Here is a 22,559-nt window from a genome sequence, read left to right on the forward strand (position 1 = left end):
GCGAAATCTCGGTGCGCCATGTTGTTTTCATTAGTGTTGAGTCTGGGACCCACTATGATACAAAGAAGCGCCCGAAAAACCCCGGATGCTTATACGGACCGACATAAAGAGTCAGTAAAAGCAGCAGCAGTTGCAATAGCAATAGCAATCGCAATCGCAATGGCGGCAACGGTTGCCTTTGTAAATAAATAACTTATTTAGCCGGAGTTCCTTTTTTTCGGGCTGCCATTGCCATTGCATGAAATGCGTTTCCGCTGGAACTTGGGGAAGGTAGTGGATTGTTTGCGGGCTTGTGGGAAAATTGCAATTGTCAGTCTTGCGGTTGCGGAAAAACAACTGTTACCAGCTGTCGACCTGGCAACCCTGTTACGGCCACAATAAAAGGTTAAATTGAGACATTTCAACAAACAAAATCGGTCAACATGATCACGATACTGCACAGTTTCAGATAAAGTTCTTGTTCATGGGTGGGGAGAACTTATATTAAAACTAGGGTACACATAAAAATGGGTACTTATATACGTATACGTATTTGGGGTTATACATGTTTGATGGTTACAGCTGTTTGCTACTAATGAGTGTGTTACATGATACAGTTTTTGGTAAATTAAATTCTATTTCGAGCTACTTTTTCGTCCGACGCTTGAGCTAATTCGATATTGTTAGTTTTTGATGTGTGATGTGTAAATTTTGTATAAAGCAAAGTTTCTCAAACAGAAGAACACTACACAGAAATATATATTTGTATTCCAACTACGACTGGCGCCCAACGTGGGGCATTCAGTTTACAATTTTGTGTGTTTTTATTGCGGTCTTTGCTAAAACTTTCTCTATCATCTAACAGTTTACATACAGTTAATAAAGTGCAAAATTTTTCGAATATAGAGCCAAAAACGGTTATAGGTTTAATATAATGATCAATACGTATATAAAAAGAGTATAATGCTTGTACGAATATGCATTGGAACAATAAGACGACCATTAGCTGACCTTGTTGACTGCGTAGTGTTTGAGCTGCTGTTCTTCTTATTGGGTTCCTGCTGCTTCGGTTGTTGCCGCACTGTCCTTGCCAAGTTGCTGTCAGAATATTACGCATACGCCCCGATGGCCACTTTGTCATTCACTTGGCCACGTCAGTTCCACTTCCTTCGAATCGCTAATAATAGGAGGGACGGCAGCCAATGCCCCAAAAGGATAGACTTTTGCTTGGGTTTTTTTTGGTTTCGGCTTTGCATCCGCATTTATTTTATTTTTCGTTTTATTTATCTTAGTTTTGTGCATTTATTTAGTTAATAACTCGTTTTCCATTTCGATTTCGATTTCGTTTCTGCGCAAGCAAATGTTTTTCTTGTCTCGTTTGAAGCGTTTTCTTATAAATCACAGTATATACGTGTAGAATACATATTGGAATATGCGTGGGTGTGTGTGTGTGTGTTCGTGCCTGTGTGTTGCCATATAGGTTTTGTAAATAACTCGCAAGCGTTTGGTAATTGTCAATTTAAATAGTTGCAAAATACCTCGAAGCAGTTTCCGGGCATCCGGATGCCACAGCGATTCGATAATTGCATTCAATTAACTAAGTAACAGCTTATCCAACTATATAGAGTTATTGACCGATCTTTTTTCGTATAAGGTTCGAGAGAGTGTGTGTTTAAATAGCTAGGTGTGTGTGTGTATGTGTGTGGGTGAAACTTACATGGAGAGGACATTGAAAAATTGAATTTTTCATTAACTTAAGAGAGATTTGTTGTTTTTGATTTTTGGTTTTTCTTTTTGTTTTGGCGCTGCTAAGTTGCTTTCGAAAATGGATGGACATTAATATTGTATTTTTCGTTATTGTACAAATCAAATCGATTCACGCTGCGTATAAAATGAATACCCAACTTAGCTTGTAAACGTCGTATATTAAATATGTATATAAATATTCATGTATATAAGGTATAGTATATATGTATGTATATAGTAATGTCTATATGTACTTTAAATAGAAATGTCGAAAAATTTCGCTCGTTTTTTGCTTTTTCTTTGCCATTTTTGGAATTCTTGCGATGCACCGATGAAGGAAGGAATTTATATAGTTTTGAATGCTTCAAGGCTTCAATTCGTATGTGGGCCAAATGCGGTTTGCTAATACATATGAAACGGAATAACACAGCTACGAATAATGGACAAATCTACTAATTAATGAACTTTAGCTATGGCAAAAATCTCTGCACGTTTGCTAATTATCTAAAAACTCATGGGACCACCGACAACAACGGAAGCAAAAACAAAAACCAACTGGAAATGGACATGGAAAGCGTTGTGGAGAAAGGAAAAATTGCATACATAATGTGCAGCAAATTAATTAAAGGATAATAATGGCACTACATGTGACAGGCCTGCTAAAATTTGTTGTTATCTAAATGTTTTTCCATGTGCACTTTTGCAGTTGTTGTGGGGGTAGCAACTAATTTATGCATACAGGGACTACAAATGAAATTTGCATTTAAATGCTACGGTAAAATAGTTTTATAAATAATAGATAGCGTCCCTGAAACGGAATGCAAATGGTCACAGGTCGGGGTGTAAAAAAGCGGGAGATATATGGATATGGAGTGGGCGGGGAGCATATGAAGATCGAGTATAGTTCGCTATAGAGTTTCGTTATACAATAATTGTGTCACACATCTAATTAGGGTTCTAGAGACATATATATTGTATATAGTGTACGCATGTCTGTGAGTAATTGAGTGATTATGCGGGCCTAGTTCTAAACGATTCTAAGTACTCGATTACATCCGATTACGGAACTGCACTAGGATTGATTAGTACGGGTGCTAGCTGCTCTATATGCGAGTATACGTAATTGTAGGTTTTATAAGTTGGGGATGCCTCTAGACACTACAAATACTGCTGCGGTAATTGGTTAACTGCTCCAACAATATATGGGGAATACTTTTCGGGAGAGTCTAGTACGTAAGTTTCGTGTATGCATGTGTGTTTATCAGCTATATGTATAGACTGCAGCTTTAAGTGTGTGTGTGTGTGTGTTTGTGTCGAAGTTACATTTTCTATGTAGTTCTTTTCAAATCTCTCGTGAGTTCTTTGCAAGTTTGCTCCACTCTGGAGTATTTCCGTGGCTTTAACAGTGGACTTTACATTGGTTGTTGCAGTGGTTACCATTTACCGTAGATACAAGCTAATCTAACGCTCTGGGTAGCATATCTCTTCCAGCTGCTGTTGGCATTGGAGTTAAATGGCTGTACCTACTTGTCACCGATCGAAAGATATAGTTACTTGACACAGAAAAAGGGCGGCAATGAAAACGGAACTCTGGATCTCACATTCTCATTTGCATTCTCATTCTCAATCTCAGACTTGTGCGATTCGATACGATTCGGTTCGGGTTAGTTCTCGTTTAGAAATTTATGTTGCCCAGAAACTGCGATTTGATGGCCGCGGATCGAGCTGTGAGTGCCGTGGCCAGCGGCAGGGTCAACGCCTGTTGGTGGTACGCCGACTGGGCGTGGCTTGGGGCGCCACCGGAGGGGGCGACACCTGTCGCCGCAACACCAGAGGCGGCGCCAGCGGTCGCACCTCTGCTGCGGCCCGGGGTAGCGCTACAAGCGGTACCATAACTTCTACCGATTCCGCAAATTGTCAAGCCTACAAAATCATACGAGATACAAGATAGATGAAGAGAGAGAGATAGAGAGAGAAAAGGGGGGCAAACAAAAAGGTACAGTCTGCACTAGGGACCAGATCTGTAAAACTATCGATACGGACTCACTAGTTAAACGACTCTTAAAAAGTCCTTAACTAAAGGGATAATATAATGGCTTTTATAAAAGTAACGATTTGAACATTTTTCATTCAAATGAAATTGATTGGAAGACGACAAGAAAACGTGATATAGAATATGTGGTCCAAAGATTTTACATGATTTATTTTAGTTATGATCCGAAATGCTTTGAACACATGTATGAAAGGGAACATGTACTAATAAATAAAACCAATTACAGTTATCAAGTAAACTATTTGTAACTTTGGATTTTTTCGATAACCGTATCGATATTTTTACAGTTCCAGCTTAGACGGGGAGTTTTATGGTGACAGGGTATCGATTCACATCAGCTATGTAAAAGCCCTAGTAGCTAGTGTTGGGTCACAGTGTTCGGTGGTGGGGGCAAATGTTAGACTCAAGGCCAAGCAGCGTTAATAACATATATCCGCAGGATGCGCAGGACACAATTCTAGGGGGTTCTAGATGTATCGTGTAGTGGCATATGTTGTGAGTTTTTCGATTGCTTCCGATCTTCAGCTATTTGTGCATTGATATGACGAACGCGTTGCTATTTTTGGTTTTAAGAGAACTGTGATTTATTTCATTAATGATTATGATATCTGAGTAATACTCGATAGATTATTATCATATGGCCTGGGATCGTCCTACGCCATGTAGTCGCCAATTAGTATTCGGTTCTCCGGCACTACGCCCATAACACTCGCTGCAAAAGCAAACATAAAGACAGAAGAGAAATAATAAAGAGTGTGGCAAGCGAAACGGAAAGAAACATGGATGTTTGACTGTATCTGGTGATGATTACACTGAGTACCAACAAGTCGTCACAAATACTATCTGAGTTAGTAATGCTTATGATGGTTATCGGTATAACGCGAGGTCCTTCGTCATATCAAGCGGCACTGACTGTTTGGAACGGTGGGGTTTCAATGGGTTATATGTTTAGTTTTGTTCACTGGGGATTGCTTCACACTCTCACTCACATACAAATGAACAACAGGGTCTGAGTACGAGTCTGTGTGTGCAGGCTTAGGTGAGTGTGTATACACACAACTTAAATTGTGGATGTGATTGTGGTTGTGTCTATTTGGCAATGAGCCGCACTTACCAGTTGGATAGGGCAGTCCAAAACTGGGATAGCCCGAGTATCCGCGACCAGCGGCATAAGCAGCATAGGCAGCTGCCGGAAAACCTAATCGAAAAAGTATAGAAAAAGAATGCATTAGGATTCCATATCATATTAATTAAGAATCATGGGCATATCTCACCTTCGGGCAATGTCCCCAGTCCCCACATGATGTTATCTAAGGGAGTCGCATGGAAAACAAGAGAGAGCACAGAAAGAAAGGCATAAAACAGATAATTACTGACACTCACACGATTATATCATAGCTAATGAGTTCAAACAAAAGAGTATCGAGATTATATCAGGACTAATTGTTATAGAGTGTAAATATGAGCGACTGCTTTACTATACGTAATCGTAATGTGTACTTAGAGTTCTAGTTATGTAAGTGTGTGTGGCAACTAAGGAACTGCCGCTATATACTAGTTATATATGTTTGTTTCGAGTTCTAAGAAATGTTTTTTGAGATTGCACTCGATTTTTTGTATCCAGTGCATAACTAGTGGGTGGAATAAATTCCGCGCCATTTTTGTTATTTTCTGCATTAACAGCCTTGATTTGAGCTATGTTTATATAGATTTATATATAGAGTTACATTTGTTCGTTTACACAATTCTAAACACTTAATATATATGTACGCAGTTATGATCTAAGACATTTAGTATCTATGCTAGGATTATAAATTTGAATAATTTGGCTAAATATATATAAAATAAACTCTTCAGTGGGGGCAATTCTAAGGCCTGCCGTTGTGCATTTCTACAAAAATGCTCCATATCTCCAGGCCATTGCCCCGCACCGCAACTAATTAATTAGGAAAACATAGGAGAGAGATAATACAAATCGGAACTAAACACTGAAAACTATAAGTATGTGGGCTAGATAAACACTACAACTGAAGGGGAGAATATAAGGAAGGTTGACAGCTATTAGATGTTAATCAAAAAATTTGCATTAATTTTGCTTCGGCCTGGAGTCACTTCCGTTTCCGCATTCTTGGCACATTCCCATCAATTTCTTGGCCATTTCTCCGCCCTTTTGACCATCTGCATCTCATTCTCTGTCTCGTTCGTTCATCTTGGGCATCGAAGGACTCTGACGACGGTACGATTCCTGTACATATATCATCCTTCCACTGTTGCAACTTAGGCTAATGTTACACTGGATTTAACTAGAGTCGAATTTGAGTTTGATTCGAATTTGATTTTGAATTTGAATTTGAGCGCTTAATGCGCTTATCGTAATGCAATAGATGTGTGTGTTTGTGTATATATGTGGTTATTTATGCATGTATAATAAATAGCTAGTTTCGAGTTTAGTCAAATATTAATGGCTATGGGCAAACAATATGTGTTTGTACGTAAGTACTCGAACTGGGAGACGGCGGACAGTCGGGGGAGTTGGCCATCAGCTGTCTGAGCCGTAATTTGCGTGGGCCCTGTAATTGGCCCGAATGCATTGCACACTGCACATTGTCCAGTGCAAACTGCACATTGCACATTGCACATTGCACATCCATTATCCATGATCCATTTCGGAAAATTACACTCCGACAGCTGTCCGGCCGCTACGATTGCATCTGTCCAGTCCGGTCTCTCATCAATTTTTCAAAACTAAACTTCGTTACACACATCGCATTTCTAATACTCAACCGGCCTGCTTCGGCTGGCTTAGTTAATTTGTTATCCAACTTAATCGCTAGTTCGATACATTCGCTAGGTTCGAATCCGAAGCCGCTCTAGGTAAATATGCCTTTAAAGAGCTATTGATATGAGTTTACGTATAGGTTGTTAAATAATGTTTGATATACAAGAGAGAATTCGTTTTAAAACATAAATGAGTGTTTCCTATGGAGCTGATGACTTTTTTTTTTATTGTTAGCTGTTTTGAATTTGAAACATTGTTCGCTTTTGTTACATTCTTAAGTTCTAGAAAAGTCGCCAGGTGTCTAAGACATATTACGATCGCCGTCTAAGGTCTAAGTTTATCGAGTTGGTCTCGACAACATCTAAGCAGCTCTCTAGGACCTGCACTTAGCCTAGATATGTATATCTTAAGTAAGTCAAGTTCGCTTAAAGTCTAAGGAAAGAAAACGAATGCGCCGCTATTTGATTAATTTAGTTAAATAACGCATACGCCGCGTGGCCTAAACGCAGCTTAGACAGTCACAAAATATAAGTTACGATATATATAGTACATATGGAATAAGTAAGTACATGGCTAGTTGTAAGTTGTAAGAAGTACACGTAATCCTAGGCCTAGCAGCTTAACATATTTTTTGGACATTGAGACGGAATGAGAGTCATATATATATAGGTGTAGTCGAGTGTGTACTGAGCGTGTCTTGTGGGTGTGTTAGTTTTCGGGATTAGGATTGCCAGTTTAGACTATCTTCGGATAGTGAAAATTTTGGATAAGCTCTGAAATAATTAGCCGATTTAAAGTGTCTGCTCTAGCCTTGAAATCCAGGCAGCAAAACTGTAATATTCAGTAGAACTTTGAAGGTGTTTTGAAATTTTGCATTCAATGTTTAGAGGTCTCACTGTGGCCTGGGCGGTCAGATTCCGGGCAGCTGGTACAGTGAGGCCGCCGCTGCCGCCGCAGAATTGGCGCCCGCTCCCATCTCCATGCCGCCCTGCATGGCCAGCAGTTCGCTGAGCGGATAGTGGGCGGCGGCCAGAGCGGCATTCTGACGCAATTGGGCCTGTTGCAGCTGCGCGGCGGCGGCAGCAGCGGGCACATTGGCAGCCGCCGCTTGAAGGGCACCCAAAGCGGTGGTTGGTGCACGCAGACCGCTACTGACCGCCGCTGCTGCCAAGAGCCGCTTATAGCCAACGACGGCAGCGGCATCGGCGTAAAGGGAATTGGCCAGGGCGGCATTGCTCTGGCCCGCTGCAAACTGCAGCAGAGAGGGCGTGGCAGGCGGAGCGGGATTGGCGAGCGGCAGCAGACCAGGTGCGGCACCAGCTGCAGCGGCCACCACTTGGGCCAAACTCTGCTGTTGCTGATGCTGCTGCTGGGCGGCCACAACCTGTTGTTGTTGCTGCTGCTGCTGTTGCTGCTGCTGCTGCTGGTGGTGGTGTTGCTGCTGGGCGACAACCACGGCTGCCGCCGAGAGGTGGGCGGGCAGCGGATAGGGGGTGTAACGCAGCGAGCCCAATAGCTGGCTATGCGAGTGGGTGTGCGGGTGGTGGGCGTGGCTGTGGGCGGGTGACTGTGGGTGTGTGTGGTGCAGCTGCTGGTGGTGCTGTTGCTGCTGCTGCTGTTGTTGTTGCTGCTGCTGCTGTTGCTGCTGCTGCTGTTGCAGCACGGACGCGGCAGCGGCTAAACTACTCGGCAGCAAGCCGGCGGCGGCGGCGGAAGTGGCCGCCGTCGAATGGGCGTGGCTGCTGCCCCAGACTACCAACTCACCGTATGCAGAACGCCCGGCAGCCCGCGTCTTGGCCAGATTGGCCGGCAGCATCACTTCCTTCGGCTGCGCCTTCTTGCACTCGACCTGAAAGGACATGAAGTCATTAATAGATATAACTACATGTAGCTATTTATATGAAATTAAGTTAAGTTCTTGGTCCGATTTTAAATATTTTAAAACTGTCTAAAAACGAAAGATTCTTCACTTCATTTAATTTAGAAAGGCTTTCATTACACCAAGGGAAAATGGAGTATAAAACTTAATATATTTCTGAACATGCTTTAAGAAAATATTCTTAAATACACATATATTATTTCACAGTGGCAGGAAGTCTCAGACTCAAGCATTTAAATAAAATTCCGAAATTGATTGCCGATTTAGGGCAGTATTTTTCGCCGTATGGCCAAATATAAACTAAGGGCCGAGTTAGTTGATGGCTGGATGGATGGCTAAGCCTCTTGGGCTGCGATTCAGACCGCCACGCTTCACTTACCATTTTGTTGTTTATCTCGTGGAAATGAATTTCGCAAACTTTGTCTACCACATCTTCGCTTTGAAATGTAACGAAGCCAAAACCTGCAAGAGAAAAGAGCCAAAGTGAGTGAGTGTGAGTGGGCAAAAAAGTTTAAGGGCTGCAAAAATTGAACGAAATATGCTTTTGTGCGAGCGAGCAAGCGGCTAAATAATTTACTCAAGTGTCGAGACCGAGACAGAGGCAGTGTTCACCCCTTCCACGGTCCCCTTGCCCCCTTGAACACCCACCTCCCCCGGAAACCCTTAACCCCTGCCATTTCAGAATTGCTGTCCTCCGGCTGACCTCAATATGCATCCCCTGCAGGGCCTCAAGTGGCGGCTGGGCGAGTAATTCAAACACTGCCCGCTCCGAGTTTACATAATAAACTTTGGCCAGCGGACATAGCTCTCGGCCACGCCCCCCTAGCCCGCCTCCCTGGCCACTAGACGAGCGCCTTGGGATCGGGGGCATAATAACTTTGTCCTAATGGCCGGCCAGTGGAGCCATTTTTGATATCTTCCAATTGGAGGCTGACGGAGAACTTAAATTCCTGGAATGTCAAGTCATTCCGAGGGGTTTGGGGTTTTTTGTGGGACCCTAGGAATTGGTAAAGGATTTATTATGGCTTAATTAAATTTCTTTCATTTGTTGCCGCTGCAATTTGTGATGGCAAAAGTTTAAGTTGCTAGAATATCTACATAATTCAGCAAGGAGTTGGAGTTCTTACTTTCCTACCAATTTACATTAATGTATTAAATTTTATTAAATTTATATTATCTTTTCTAAAACTGGCAAAGGAATTGAGCTGTTTGGAAGTCCAACCTAAAATCGGCAAAGAAGTTGCAATGGCTTAATTATAGTTTTTAAAATGCCAGTAACGCCCTCGAAATTACTCGTTCGAATGGCCCCAAAGTAAGAAGCAACTTCCTATCAGATGGAGCTCTATGGAATTCTCCCTTTCAGCCTTTCGCTATTCTCTTGCAACGGCTTTCTTCCCTGCGATTTCGCCACTTTGGCCTTATCGGGGCTTTTCAATTAGCGCAATTGTCTGAGATTTCACATGGCCGAAAAAGAAGGGCTCCCTTTCTCTGTGCAATTAGCAAGGCCAAGTGCAGACACCTGATGCCCCGCCGCCCGCATTTTGTTTGTGTACGTGTGTTTGCATTGTCGTGCGGGCGGTGGGCGGCATGGGCGGATGGGGAATGGGGGGCGTGGTCTAGCTGGGCGTAACTGACAAATTAGTTGGAACAAGTAACAGTAAACACGCAGGCTTATTAGCGACATGTGCCGAGCTGAAGAAGCTCCGAGGTCCTTTTGCAGAAGACAATGTGCGGGCTGCTTCCTTCGCCTCCTTAAGTGTGTTTGTATTTGTTTTAATTATATAAAATTAGCGCACGTTGCAATGCTGCACGCCAGCTACACGGCGAAATAAAATTTAAAAATTAAAACGCAACATTGAACTTTTCATGTACATATCGGTTTATAAAGGATCCTTATATCCTTATAGTATTAGTATTTCGGAATAGGTATCTTTAAAAGACCTTAAATGTACTGAAAGCATTATAATTTGGGAACTGGATTAAAACCAGAGACCTCTAGTATATCGTAATTTAAGAGCCCTTTTTTTTCCACATCTATTTGGTTTCTCACGGGTCTTCTATTCCGTTCCAACTTCATAAATCAGCCGTGGAACAAATGAAGCCGGCTAGTTTCGGTACGCTCCATGCTCCACGCTCCACACGTAACTCAATCAAAAATGTATCTGCTGGATACAAATGCGCCCGTGTTGCATGAGCCATGAAGCAATGCTCGTTGCCCAGTTAATTCCGTGGCTTGAGGCTTATGGCTCTGAGGTGAGTCTGAGTTCTGAGCCAGGCCGCCATTTTTACCTGTCGAAAATTTCCCGCAGGACGGAGCTGGAGCGATAGGAACTGACGATGGTCTTGGCAACTGCAAAAATTGCACACTCATGCATGTTATTGCCAAGAAGCGGACACAGATATATGCTCTGGGCAAAAGGGGGAGCGGGGAGCGGCGGTGGTAGGGACTAGCGAGGACTAGGACGAGGACCCAAAGCCAGCTGCTGTTATGACTGTGCTGCGCCGGCTTGCCAAAAAGAAAAATTACAAAATTTTCAATTTTAATATTAGTGGCGGCTGGCGACGCCAACTGCCAAGCCGGCCCCCAAAAGTTGCCCGATCCTCCGCACCAGCAACACCACCCCCATGAACCCACCACCCCCTGCACCTACCAGAAGCCAGCCACCTCCCACCAAAAGCAACCAACCTCCTACAATGGACTGCTTAGGCGCACGTTGGGCATGTCCTTGGCTTGCCAAATGAAATTCATAGCATAGTTTCGGTCGCAGCTCGGCTGCGCTGAACTCTCTATTTGTACAGGCAAGATTGCTTAAGGGGAACTTTAAAAAATACTTTAAGATAGCTCAACTTTAATTCTGTGAAATAATTAAGTATTTTATTATTTTTTGCTGATCCTTAAAAACTTTTTTTAATGAGCCGAGTCAGCAAATGTAAAAAAAATTATAATTTCCCAATAGAACTATATTCTTTTTTATTCATTGCATCATATTAAACAAGCTGTATATAACAGGTAGAGGTTTTTCCTTTTCGGATGTGCAGATGTACAGCTTTATGCTTTCATTTGAATTTAATTAAAAAGTGTCAAATTTGTCTATAAAAATCAATGATTTTCGCTGTCCAAAAATAGAGTGCACCTCATCGCATCTCCACTGTAATTGCAATTGCCCTCGCCCGCGTCTTTGTCATCCCAGTTGTTGTTATTGCTATTTGGGCCTGCCTATATTGTTTTATGGCATATTCATATATCGCTGCCTATAGCTTGTTATTTATTTTTTTATCCATATGAAACGGTTGTCGTAGTTTTATTTGTAGTTGTAGTTCTGGGCCAACTGCCACCGGTCTTGTTAGGAGGAAAAAGGAAAAACGCCGCTGCAATTTTCAGTGACCAGGCTTACGAATATATGGGATGGGTGATGTTTGTGAGTTTCGGTGCAAGTGTGAGTTCTGGGCCACCACGTTAGAATGTCTGTCTATTTGTCTATCTGTCTATATGTCCGCTCGTCCGATGGTCTGTGTGTGTGTGTGTGTGTGTGTGTCGCTGGGCTGCACACATGATTTATGAATGAGTAACAAACTTGCTGCCGTGTAGCCGGAGCAACCAACGACGTCTTTTCCACTTTTCTTTCCTACTATTTTTTTCTACTATTTTTTCGTTGCCCCTTCTTTATTATAGTTGGCGAGTGTGTATGTGTGTGTACGTGGCAATTGCCACATACAAATACAGACATATATAGGGGGCTCTCGGATCGGATCGATAAAATGCAATTACAGGCATATCGCAAGTGCCAGTAGGCAACGGACTCCGACTCCTCATGGCAATAAGGTCGTACATCGTACATCGTCCGACTGTACAAAAAGTCGCCATCGATGTCCTCGTCCTGCCCCATCCTCCAGCTCCTGCCCCATTCTCTTGGTTCGTGGCAATGAAGGCTCCTGCTACAACTAATACCCTTTGATTAACGACACACATTTTCTATTGACTTGCCCGCTGGTCGCCTGTGAAGTTGGGCAGTTGGCTTTTACCGCTCGCCAATAGCCAACAGCGAACAGCCAACAATAGCAGCAACAACAATAAAATCCTGCATATTTCATCCGGCGATCGATGCACGCAATTGTAATTTGCAAGGCTGACATGTTCCGGCCAAAATGAATTGCTTGGCCAATGAGTCGTGGTCGTGTCACCGGCTAAACTGTCCGCCCAATGCATTTTTAATTGGAAAATTGGCAAATCACAAAGTCGCTAAAGTAGGTGATTCGTGGAAATTCGCTCAAGTAGTTGCCCATGGTCATTATGGTTTCTTGGTCAATGGGCTGTAGCTAAGTGGGCTTTCGATTCCCAGCGCATATGTCCTTGAATTGATTATTGTCCATTAATGAATAAAGCCGAATTAAACTAATGTGTCCTTAACTTTTAAATATCTACTTATTGCTGTTACTTTGGGCATTATGAAAAACATGATCTAAAAAATCCATAACTTTTTAAAAGTAAGCGTTTTTTTTAGCATCTACTGTTTGCATTGAAAAATCTAAATACTGTAACAATTCATAAATAATAAAATTGAGATACTATTAGAAAAAAGGTGAGGAAATGTGTGAAAAATGTGTGTTACTCATTTTAAATTGCTCATTATGGCCGCCTGTTCCCCGGAACAGGGGAACCTAAATCTTTGATGTGATGGCTGGTCGGCCTTCGCATTATTTGTAAAATGGCTCATATTTGTTTTTATTGGCTGCCGACGGGGCTGCCTGGGCATTTTGAAGCCTTCGCTTTTTTATGTATGTATGACTGCATCATCATGCAGTTTCAGCGTACTCCAGCGTCCAATTAAGCGAAATGTTCTGTGGGCCCACGGCTCTATCTGCTGCCTTTCCACGGCCCCCTCCACCGCCCCCTTTCGACGCCCACTCTTTTTTTTTGCGCTTATCTGCGGTGCGGCGCACAGAAGTATGCTACAATTTTTTATGGGCCGCGCACAAGCAAAAATCATGTTTTCTTATTCCCGTGTGCGTAATTTGAAGGGCGCAAAAGTTAACAATGTCCGGTGGTCGGCGGGGAAAAGGGTGGGTGGGTGACTGACTGGATTGGATGGTTAAAGGGGGGCGGGGTGGTGGCAGCGGGTAAGGTGCGGAATGATTGTGCAGCAACAACTATTGATGCATGCAGCTGTTCGTATCCGTGTGAGCTAATTACTTTTGAGCAGCGGCAAGGACCTCTGTGCATCTGGATCTGGATGTGGATGTGGATGTGTAGGTGGCTATAGATGCGAATGTGGTGGGGTCAGTGTGTGTTTTTGGTTTGTGCAAAATTGGGCACATCAATCTTAATGCGACGTGTCTCAGGTTGTAGCCCGATTCCCGATAGGACACCTCTCTCTCTCTCTCTCTTCTGCCAGAGGGACATGTCAATGGGATTGGAGACCCGGTCGCAATGCGAAATTCGGGGCGTCATTTAAAACTTTAATAGGCAAAATTGACAACGACAAGGCTTCGAAGGACACAACAGGACCCAAAATGGACAGGCACTGGGGGAAAAGCCACAAAAATATGTCATAGTAAAACATAGGCTCAAGAACGATAAATTTCATTTAGTTCATATTTAAGATGGAAATACATTATATACTTTATTTAAAAAACTCTTTAAACATCCTACTATTAAGACTAGAGAAACGCGCGATTATATTAATTTCGCCAAGTTATTACCAAGTTTAGCAATTGACATAATTAACAAGTTCTAAAGCGGCTTAAATCATTTTGTTCCGGTTTCAGGAGCTGATTTGTGATAACGCCCGACCTTTCTGTCAGTGCAGGGCAAGCCGGACATTCTGACAGCCGCTCGGAATCCGGACGGACAGCTGGACAAACGCAATGGACGCAGTCGTGCGCTACAAGTTCGTGTAGCGGATGTACACTGGAGATTTAAGCCTTCTGCCGGCCAGCGCACCTCAGCTGCTGACCTCGCTCGCCTGCCCCGCCCACTTGCCACCTATGTATGAAGCAGCCAGCACCCAGCGCCCTACCGCCCACTGCCACCCAACCGGCAACAACCGTCGAGTGGCGTAAGAGGATGGCCCGTCTCTTATGGCCCTTATATCCGGTTGCATTGGCAGGTAATCTTTTCGGGTCCTTCTACATCCTGTGGCCCGTCCATTTTAATACCCCGACAACGTTTTAAAACTGTATTAGCCCTTTGCTTATGAGCATCCTGCCATGCATGATACATTGACATTGTGTAAGAGTGGAGGAATAGCATTCGAGTGTTTGAGTCTGTGCATTTGCTAAGCTCCGCACTTCCGGCTCGTTAAAGCACGGAAATGGGCCGCAAATGTTTTGTGGCACCAGCGATAGCGATAACGATAAGGAAAAAAACTCACCTCTGTGCCGATTGGTCTGCTTATCGAACATCAACATTGCATCCTCGATCTGAAAAAAGCAAAATAAATGGTGTGGTCTAGTTAGACAAGCAGAAAATATATCAGTTTGATTTAATTTTTAGTACGTTTAATTTAAAATAAGCATGTATTATTGGTCAGAATGGAATTTCAAAGTTTTATTTGGCTCGCCAATCGTGAAAAGTTGTATTGGTATGTAAGCACAAAATCACAAACAATTTTATAAGACTTCCTCTTTCGTATGCTAAGATCTGGCCATTTTTCATTTCCCATCCACTTTGCCGCGACTTTGCTGCACTTGTTCGCTTCTTTGTTTCAGTTGGTGCATAAGCATTCGAAGTTTGCCTCCTCGGTGCGAGCAACTCAATTAATGGCCTGAATAAATGTTCGCAGCAGACAAAACTGCTGCTAATTGCAAAGTGAGTGCGCACAATGGCCAACCCACACACACACATAAACTGAGAGTACTGACCCAACCGAGCAACCGCCCTACAATACGCCCCCTCTTACGCCAATCGCTTTGGCGGGGGGGTGCAAAACTTTTACCCATTATGGAGCAAAAGAACTTATAATGATAGTTGACTGTCAAACCAGCGCACTAACTAACTAACTAACTGCGCTGACTTTCCACTGGCTGACTGGCTCATTACAGACCCGCTAAATGGACATGAGGGAATGATGAACTGCCCAAGTGACTGGCTGACTGACTGACTGACTGACTGGCTGATTGACCGACTGTCATTTGATATTTTAATTGAGGCAGCCAATGAATGCACCGAATGTGCTGCTAAATTGGCCATCACAATCAGATTGCGGCTCAATTGCATTGGTCAACGGGAATTGTGCAGTTGTTAAATTGAGGCATTAATGATAGATGACAGATATCAAATGAATTTTGCATTCAGACAACAGCATGAGATATTTATATTCATAATGTTCACACATGAACACGAATATATTTAAAGACTTACAATTTTGGGCTCCGTTCATATCTTATGTAAATGAATCGAGAGCGATAAATTATATTTAGGATTTTGTTATCTAAGGCGACATGGGTGCATTGCTCAAAAACATGTAATTTAAGTGCACACTACATGAGTCAGTCACTTGAGATCGTTCCCCGCCTCCTAAAATAGTCCCTTAGTGGGAGACCACAGATAAGGTCCTCGCCGCTCAAGATAGGCAGATGTGCCCGAGCGTGGGACCTCGATAAGGCGGGGACTATTTACGTAGGCCTCTGCGTAGGCCATTTACTTTAAGATGCGATTCTCATGTCACCTATTTAAACCGAAGATATTTCCAAATAAAATCAGTTTTCTTACAAAAACTCAACGAGTAAAGTCTTCTTATTTGGGATTTTACATTTGGTCAATCGAGCCTTTAATCGACTCTGCAGTTTCCCCCTACCAAAGGTAAGGAACTCAGAGAAAGGCCAGCTCCTTTAAGCATCTTACAGCTAAAGGTAGCAAAAATAAGTAACTCTTGTTTCCCCCTACCAAAGGTAAGGAACAGAGTATAAATATAAAAAGCAAAAGATACAAAAGAATCTTTTATGTTTTAAAACAAGCACCTTATAGTCTATAGCTAAAGGTTGCTTTGTGTACCATTATAAATTGTGGTAAGGCGTGCTTGAGGCCATACATCAGCAATTGTGAAATTAAAAAGTGCATAACAAAAGTGCCTTATAAATGCTCTAATAGCATTAAATCAGCTCATAAATAGAGTGCAGTGTATATGCCATAAGAGCATAAATTAAATAAAAAGTGCCTGAAAACAGTGCCTTATAAATGCTCTAATAGCATTAAATCAGCTCATAAATAGAGTGCAGTGTATATGCCAAAAGAGCATAAATGCCGAAATAAATGGCTAAAAAACAAAAAATCTGACTGGACTACAAAAATAATAAAACGTGCCAAAAAAAAAAAAAATCATCTTTAAACATCGACGGAGCCTTAAAGAAGAGAAGGAAGTCAAATTCAAAGGAGCCTCTACCAGCAGCAGAAGCAGCAACAACAGCAGCAGCAGAAGCAGCAACAGCAGTAGCAACAGCAGCAACAACAGCAGCAACAGCAGCAGCAACAACAACGACATCAGCTAAGTCAAAACAAGAATTTTCTGTTTATCCAAACACACATATATATATAAATACATATAAAATACATATACACGTACTATATATATTAAGAAATTACAAAAAATTTTCAAAATGATGTCAGAAAAGACTATTCAATTCCTTAAGAAGCAGTCCGAAATTATTTTGGAAATTAGAAAGTTGGAAGTAAAACCAACATTAACAGATGTAGAAATTCTAAAATTAAATGAGCTTCAAAAATGTTTCATTGCTAATCATAGCAATTTGTTAAAGATCGGCGTTGTCGATCATGAATATTTTAACGCGAAGCAGTATGATTTAATAATGATGGTGTTAGAAAAAATTAAAAATAAAAATGAAAAAATTAAGGGCGAGTCGGTAGAAAACACTTTCCCTAAATCAAACACTGTCCCTAAATCAAACCCTCCCCCTACATTAAACCTTGAAATGCGTGGTCACCCTGAAAAAGAGGGTATAGCACAAAACAACGCTTTAAAAGTAGAGCAGGCATTTCGTAATAATGTTGGCCAATTTCGAGTATATCTAGAAGATACGTCTAAACTAATAGACAGTAGTCCAGATTTCCTTAAAATAAGGAAAAATAAAATTGAATTTTTATGGCATAAAATAGATAACCTGATTGAACAGGTGAATAGTCATTTTGAGAGTTCGCTATTCGAAGAAGAAATTAGCGAACTTGAATTTGACAAACAAAATATTCTTACAGCCATTAATAGTCGACTCAGTGGCACAATAAATAAAGCTGAAATGTCGACGGTTGTTAAGGCGGAGGAGTTACCAACCCTGCCTAAAATACAGATTCCCACCTTCTTTGGTGATTCCAAAGAATGGGATCTTTTTAATGAACTCTTTACAGAGCTCATACATGTGAGAGAGGATCTCAGTCCTTCTCTCAAATTTAATTATCTAAAGTCAGCATTAAAAGGAGAAGCCAGAAATGTGGTTACTCATTTACTGCTCGGCTCTGGAGAAAATTATGAAGCCACTTGGGAGTTTTTGACCAAGCGATATGAGAATAAAAGAAACATATTCTCAGATCATATGAATAGGCTTATGGATATGCCAAATTTAAATTTAGAATCCAATAAGCAAATAAAGACATTTATTGACACGATTAACGAGTCAATTTATATTATAAAATTAAAGGCACAATTACCAGAAGATGTGGATGCAATTTTCGCTCACATAATTCTTCGGAAATTCAATAAAGAATCACTCAATTTATATGAAAGCCATGTTAAAAAGACAAAAGAAATACAGGCACTTTCTGATGTCATGGACTTTTTAGAGCAAAGGCTCAATTCTATATCATCATTCTCACAGGAAGTAAAACCTGTAAAGAAAATGATTAATAATAACAAGAATAAAAATTATAGTGACAATTGTGCATATTGCAAACTACCAGGGCATTATTTAATTCAATGCCATAAATTTAAAATAATGAATCCAGCAGAACGGTCTGACTGGGTAAGAAAAAATGGGATTTGCCTAAGATGTCTGAGGCATCCGTTTGGTAAAAAATGTATAAGCGAGCAGCTTTGTTCGACTTGTCGTAAACCTCACCACACGTTACTTCACTTTGCAGGTCATAATCCAGAAAAAGTGAATACGTGTAGAACAACAGGTCAAGCCTTGTTGGCCACGGCCTTGATTCAAGTAAAGTCGAGGTATGGAGGCTTTGAACAATTAAGAGCATTGATTGATAGTGGCTCTCAAAGCACAATTATTTCAGAAGAGTCTGCACAGATTCTAAAATTGAAAAAATTTCGGTCTCATACTGAAATAAGTGGAGTATCTTCCACAGGAACGTGCATCTCCAAGCACAAAGCGGTTATTTCGATAAGAAATTCTCCGAAAAATTTAGAAATTGAAGCAATTATTCTCCCAAAACTTATGAAGGCACTTCCAGTCAACACGATTAATGTTGATCAGAAAAAATGGAAGAACTTTAAATTAGCCGACCCCGATTTTAATAAACCGGGTCGCATTGATTTAATCATTGGAGCAGACGTATATACTCACATTCTGCAAAATGGAGTTATAAAAATAGACGGTCTCCTTGGGCAAAAAACTGATTTCGGGTGGATAGTTTCTGGATGTAAAAAATCCAAAGGAAAAGAAACCATTGTAGCCACAACAATAGAAATAAAAGAGTTAGATCGCTACTGGGAAGTGGAAGAAGAAGAAAAAGATGATATCGAGTCTGAAATCTGTGAAAATAAATTTATCAAAACGACAAAAAAAGATTCAGATGGGCGATACATTGTGTCAATTCCATTCAAGGAGGATGTCACCTTAGGAGATTCAAAGAAACAAGCGATAGCTCGTTACATGAATCTGGAGAAAAAACTAAAAAGAAATGAAAAACTTAAGGTTGACTACACTAAATTCATGAATGAATACATGGATTTAGGACACATGATTGAAGTGAGTGATGAAGGCAAATATTTTTTACCGCACCAGGCAGTGATTAGAGATTCAAGCCTTACGACCAAATTGAGAGTAGTTTTTGATGCTTCAGCAAAAACTACGAATAACAAAAGTTTGAACGACATAATGTGGGTTGGGCCACGAGTTCAAAAAGATATTTTTGACATTATTATTAAATGGAGAAAATGGGAATTTGTTGTTTCGGCAGACATTGAAAAGATGTACCGACAAATTAAAATAGATAATAATGATCAAAAATATCAATATATTTTATGGAGAAATTCTCCAAAAGAAAAAATTAAAACATATAAATTAACCACAGTCACTTACGGAACTGCATCTGCACCATATTTGGCTACCAGGGTTCTGGTAGATATTGCAGATAAATGTAAAAACCAAGTTATTAGTGCAATAATTAGGAATGATTTCTATATGGATGACCTAATGACTGGAGCTGATTCGGTAGAAGAAGCTAATAAATTAATAACATTAATTCCCCATGAATTGCAGAAAGTTGGATTCAACTTAAGGAAATGGATTTCCAACAATTCCAAAATATTAACCACTGTGGAGGACACAGGGGACAATAAGGTTCTCAATATTATCGAAAATGAATGTGTTAAAACTTTAGGACTAAAATGGGAACCTCAAAAGGATTTATTTAAGTTCAGCGTAAATTGTAATGATGAATCAAAAAATATAAATAAGCGCGTTGTGTTATCAACGCTAGCAAAAATATTTGATCCGTTAGGATGGTTGGCACCAGTCACGGTTTCAGGAAAACTTTTTATTCAAAAACTTTGGATAAATAAAAGTGAATGGGATCAGGAATTATCCATAGAAGATAAAAATTATTGGGAAAAATATAAAGAAAATTTATTATTGTTAGAGAATATTCGAATCCCAAGGTGGATTAATTCAAACAGTTCTTCAGTCATTCAGATTCACGGATTTGCGGACGCCTCCGAAAAAGCATATGCTGCAGTAGTCTATGCTAAAGTAGGACCTCATGTTAATATAATAGCTAGCAAAAGTAGAGTCAACCCTATAAAAAATAGGAAGACAATTCCCAAACTCGAGCTGTGTGCAGCTCACCTGCTTAGTGAATTAATCCAAAGACTAAAAGGATCAATTGACAATATAATGGAGATCTATGCTTGGAGTGATTCCACGATTACCTTAGCATGGATTAACAGTGGTCAAAGTAAGATCAAATTTATAAAAAGAAGAACGGATGACATTCGGAAATTAAAAAATACTGAATGGAATCATGTTAAGTCAGAGGATAATCCAGCAGATTTAGCATCCAGGGGAGTGGATTCTAACCAGTTGATCAACTGTGATTTTTGGTGGAAAGGTCCGAAATGGCTAGCAGACCCAAAAGAACTTTGGCCTCGGCAGCAGTCTGTAGAAGAACCTGTCTTAATAAATACGGTATTAAATGACAAAATAGATGATCCTATTTACGAATTAATAGAAAGGTATTCCAGTATAGAAAAACTTATACGTATAATAGCATACATAAATAGATTCGTGCAGATGAAAACAAGAAATAAAGCCTATTCATCAATTATTTCAGTAAAGGAGATAAGAATAGCGGAAACAGTTGTTATTAAGAAACAACAAGAATACCAGTTTAGGCAAGAGATAAAGTGCCTTAAAATCAAAAAGGAAATCAAGACAAATAATAAAATATTGTCATTGAATCCATTTTTGGACAAGGATGGGGTTCTAAGAGTTGGAGGAAGATTGCAAAATTCCAATGCAGAATTTAATGTTAAACATCCAATCATTTTAGAAAAATGCCACCTAACAAGCTTATTAATAAAAAATGCTCATAAGGAAACATTGCATGGAGGGATAAACCTAATGCGAAACTATATCCAAAGAAAGTATTGGATTTTCGGGTTGAAAAATTCGTTGAAAAAGTATTTAAGAGAATGTGTAACGTGTGCAAGGTATAAACAAAATACAGCTCAGCAAATAATGGGTAACTTGCCAAAATATAGAGTGACGATGACATTCCCGTTTCTTAATACTGGAATAGATTACGCAGGTCCTTATTATGTTAAATGTTCAAAAAATCGTGGCCAAAAAACATTTAAAGGATACGTTGCTGTATTCGTTTGCATGGCCACCAAAGCCATACACTTAGAAATGGTAAGCGATCTAACTTCAGACGCATTTTTAGCAGCACTCAGAAGATTTATTGCTAGACGGGGAAAATGTTCCAATATCTATTCAGACAACGGAACAAATTTTGTAGGAGCTGCAAGAAAATTAGATCAAGAGTTATTTAATGCAATACAAGAAAATATAACGATTGCAGCGCAGCTTGAAAAGGACAGGATTGATTGGCATTTTATTCCCCCGGCAGGACCTCACTTCGGAGGTATTTGGGAAGCTGGAGTTAAGTCAATGAAATACCATTTAAAGCGTATAATCGGCGACACTATTTTGACTTACGAAGAAATGTCAACTCTTTTATGTCAAATAGAAGCATGCTTAAATTCAAGGCCATTATACACTATAGTTAGTGAGAAGGACCAACAAGAAGTTTTAACACCAGGTCATTTTTTAATTGGAAGACCACCTTTAGAAATAGTCGAACCAATGGAAGATGAAAAAATCGGAAATTTGGATAGGTGGAGACTTATCCAAAAAATGAAGAAAGATTTCTGGGTTAAGTGGAAAAGTGAATATTTGCATACGCTCCAGCAAAGGAATAAATGGAAAAAGGAAATTCCTAATATAGAAGAAGGGCAAATAGTTTTATTAAAGGATGAGAATTGTCATCCTGCAAGATGGCCTTTAGGAAAGGTGGAAAAGGTGCATAAGGGGAATGATGATAAGGTCCGAGTGGCTAAAGTAAAGATGCAGGAAGGATATATCACTAGACCCATTACTAAAATTTGTCCCTTGGAAGGAATAAAGTCTGTTGACAAAAATGAGGCTGACCAAGAGCCAAAAAGACGAACTAGAGCGACATCGGGAATGTCCAAGATCGGAATCATTATGGCAATGTTGTTGTTTGTGTTAAGTTGTCAAGTTTCTAGCGCATTACCTAAAGATATAGCACCAAGATATTCTATAGACAAAATAAATAAAACCTCAGCAATATATCTAGACCCGCTAGGAGATGTTGAGATTGTGAGTACTTCTTGGAATTTGGTTATCTATTATAAAATGGA

General features: G+C 40.6%; 1 protein-coding gene across 7 annotated transcripts in view, besides 1 other annotated feature; it reads right to left on the reverse strand.

Moving 5' to 3' along the window:
• The window catches only part of Rbp6 (RNA-binding protein 6), a 179,439-nt gene that overhangs the window by 10,527 nt on the left and 146,353 nt on the right, over positions 1 to 22,559 (reverse strand). For 4 of the 7 annotated variants that reach the window (NM_001275050.2, NM_001259883.2, NM_001104162.4 and 1 more), the window contains 5 exons: positions 14,808 to 14,856; positions 8,816 to 8,898; positions 8,322 to 8,406; positions 5,053 to 5,088; positions 4,893 to 4,976 (listed from right to left, as the gene is read on the reverse strand). In NM_001275050.2, the coding sequence (NP_001261979.1) occupies positions 4,893 to 4,976; positions 5,053 to 5,088; positions 8,322 to 8,406; positions 8,816 to 8,898; positions 14,808 to 14,856 (337 nt within the window). Of the gene's footprint in view, positions 1 to 990; positions 3,649 to 4,342; positions 4,491 to 4,892; positions 4,977 to 5,052; positions 5,089 to 5,605; positions 8,407 to 8,815; positions 8,899 to 14,807; positions 14,857 to 22,559 lie in introns of those variants that run through there. The other 3 variants (NM_001259884.2, NM_001144489.3, NM_001104161.3) reach the window with 3 other exon arrangements.
• Positions 15,760 to 22,559: part of a mobile genetic element that runs on past the window's edge.

The sequence above is a fragment of the Drosophila melanogaster genome, chromosome 3L, assembly GCF_000001215.4.
Source record: "Drosophila melanogaster chromosome 3L".
Taxonomy (NCBI): domain Eukaryota; kingdom Metazoa; phylum Arthropoda; class Insecta; order Diptera; family Drosophilidae; genus Drosophila; species Drosophila melanogaster.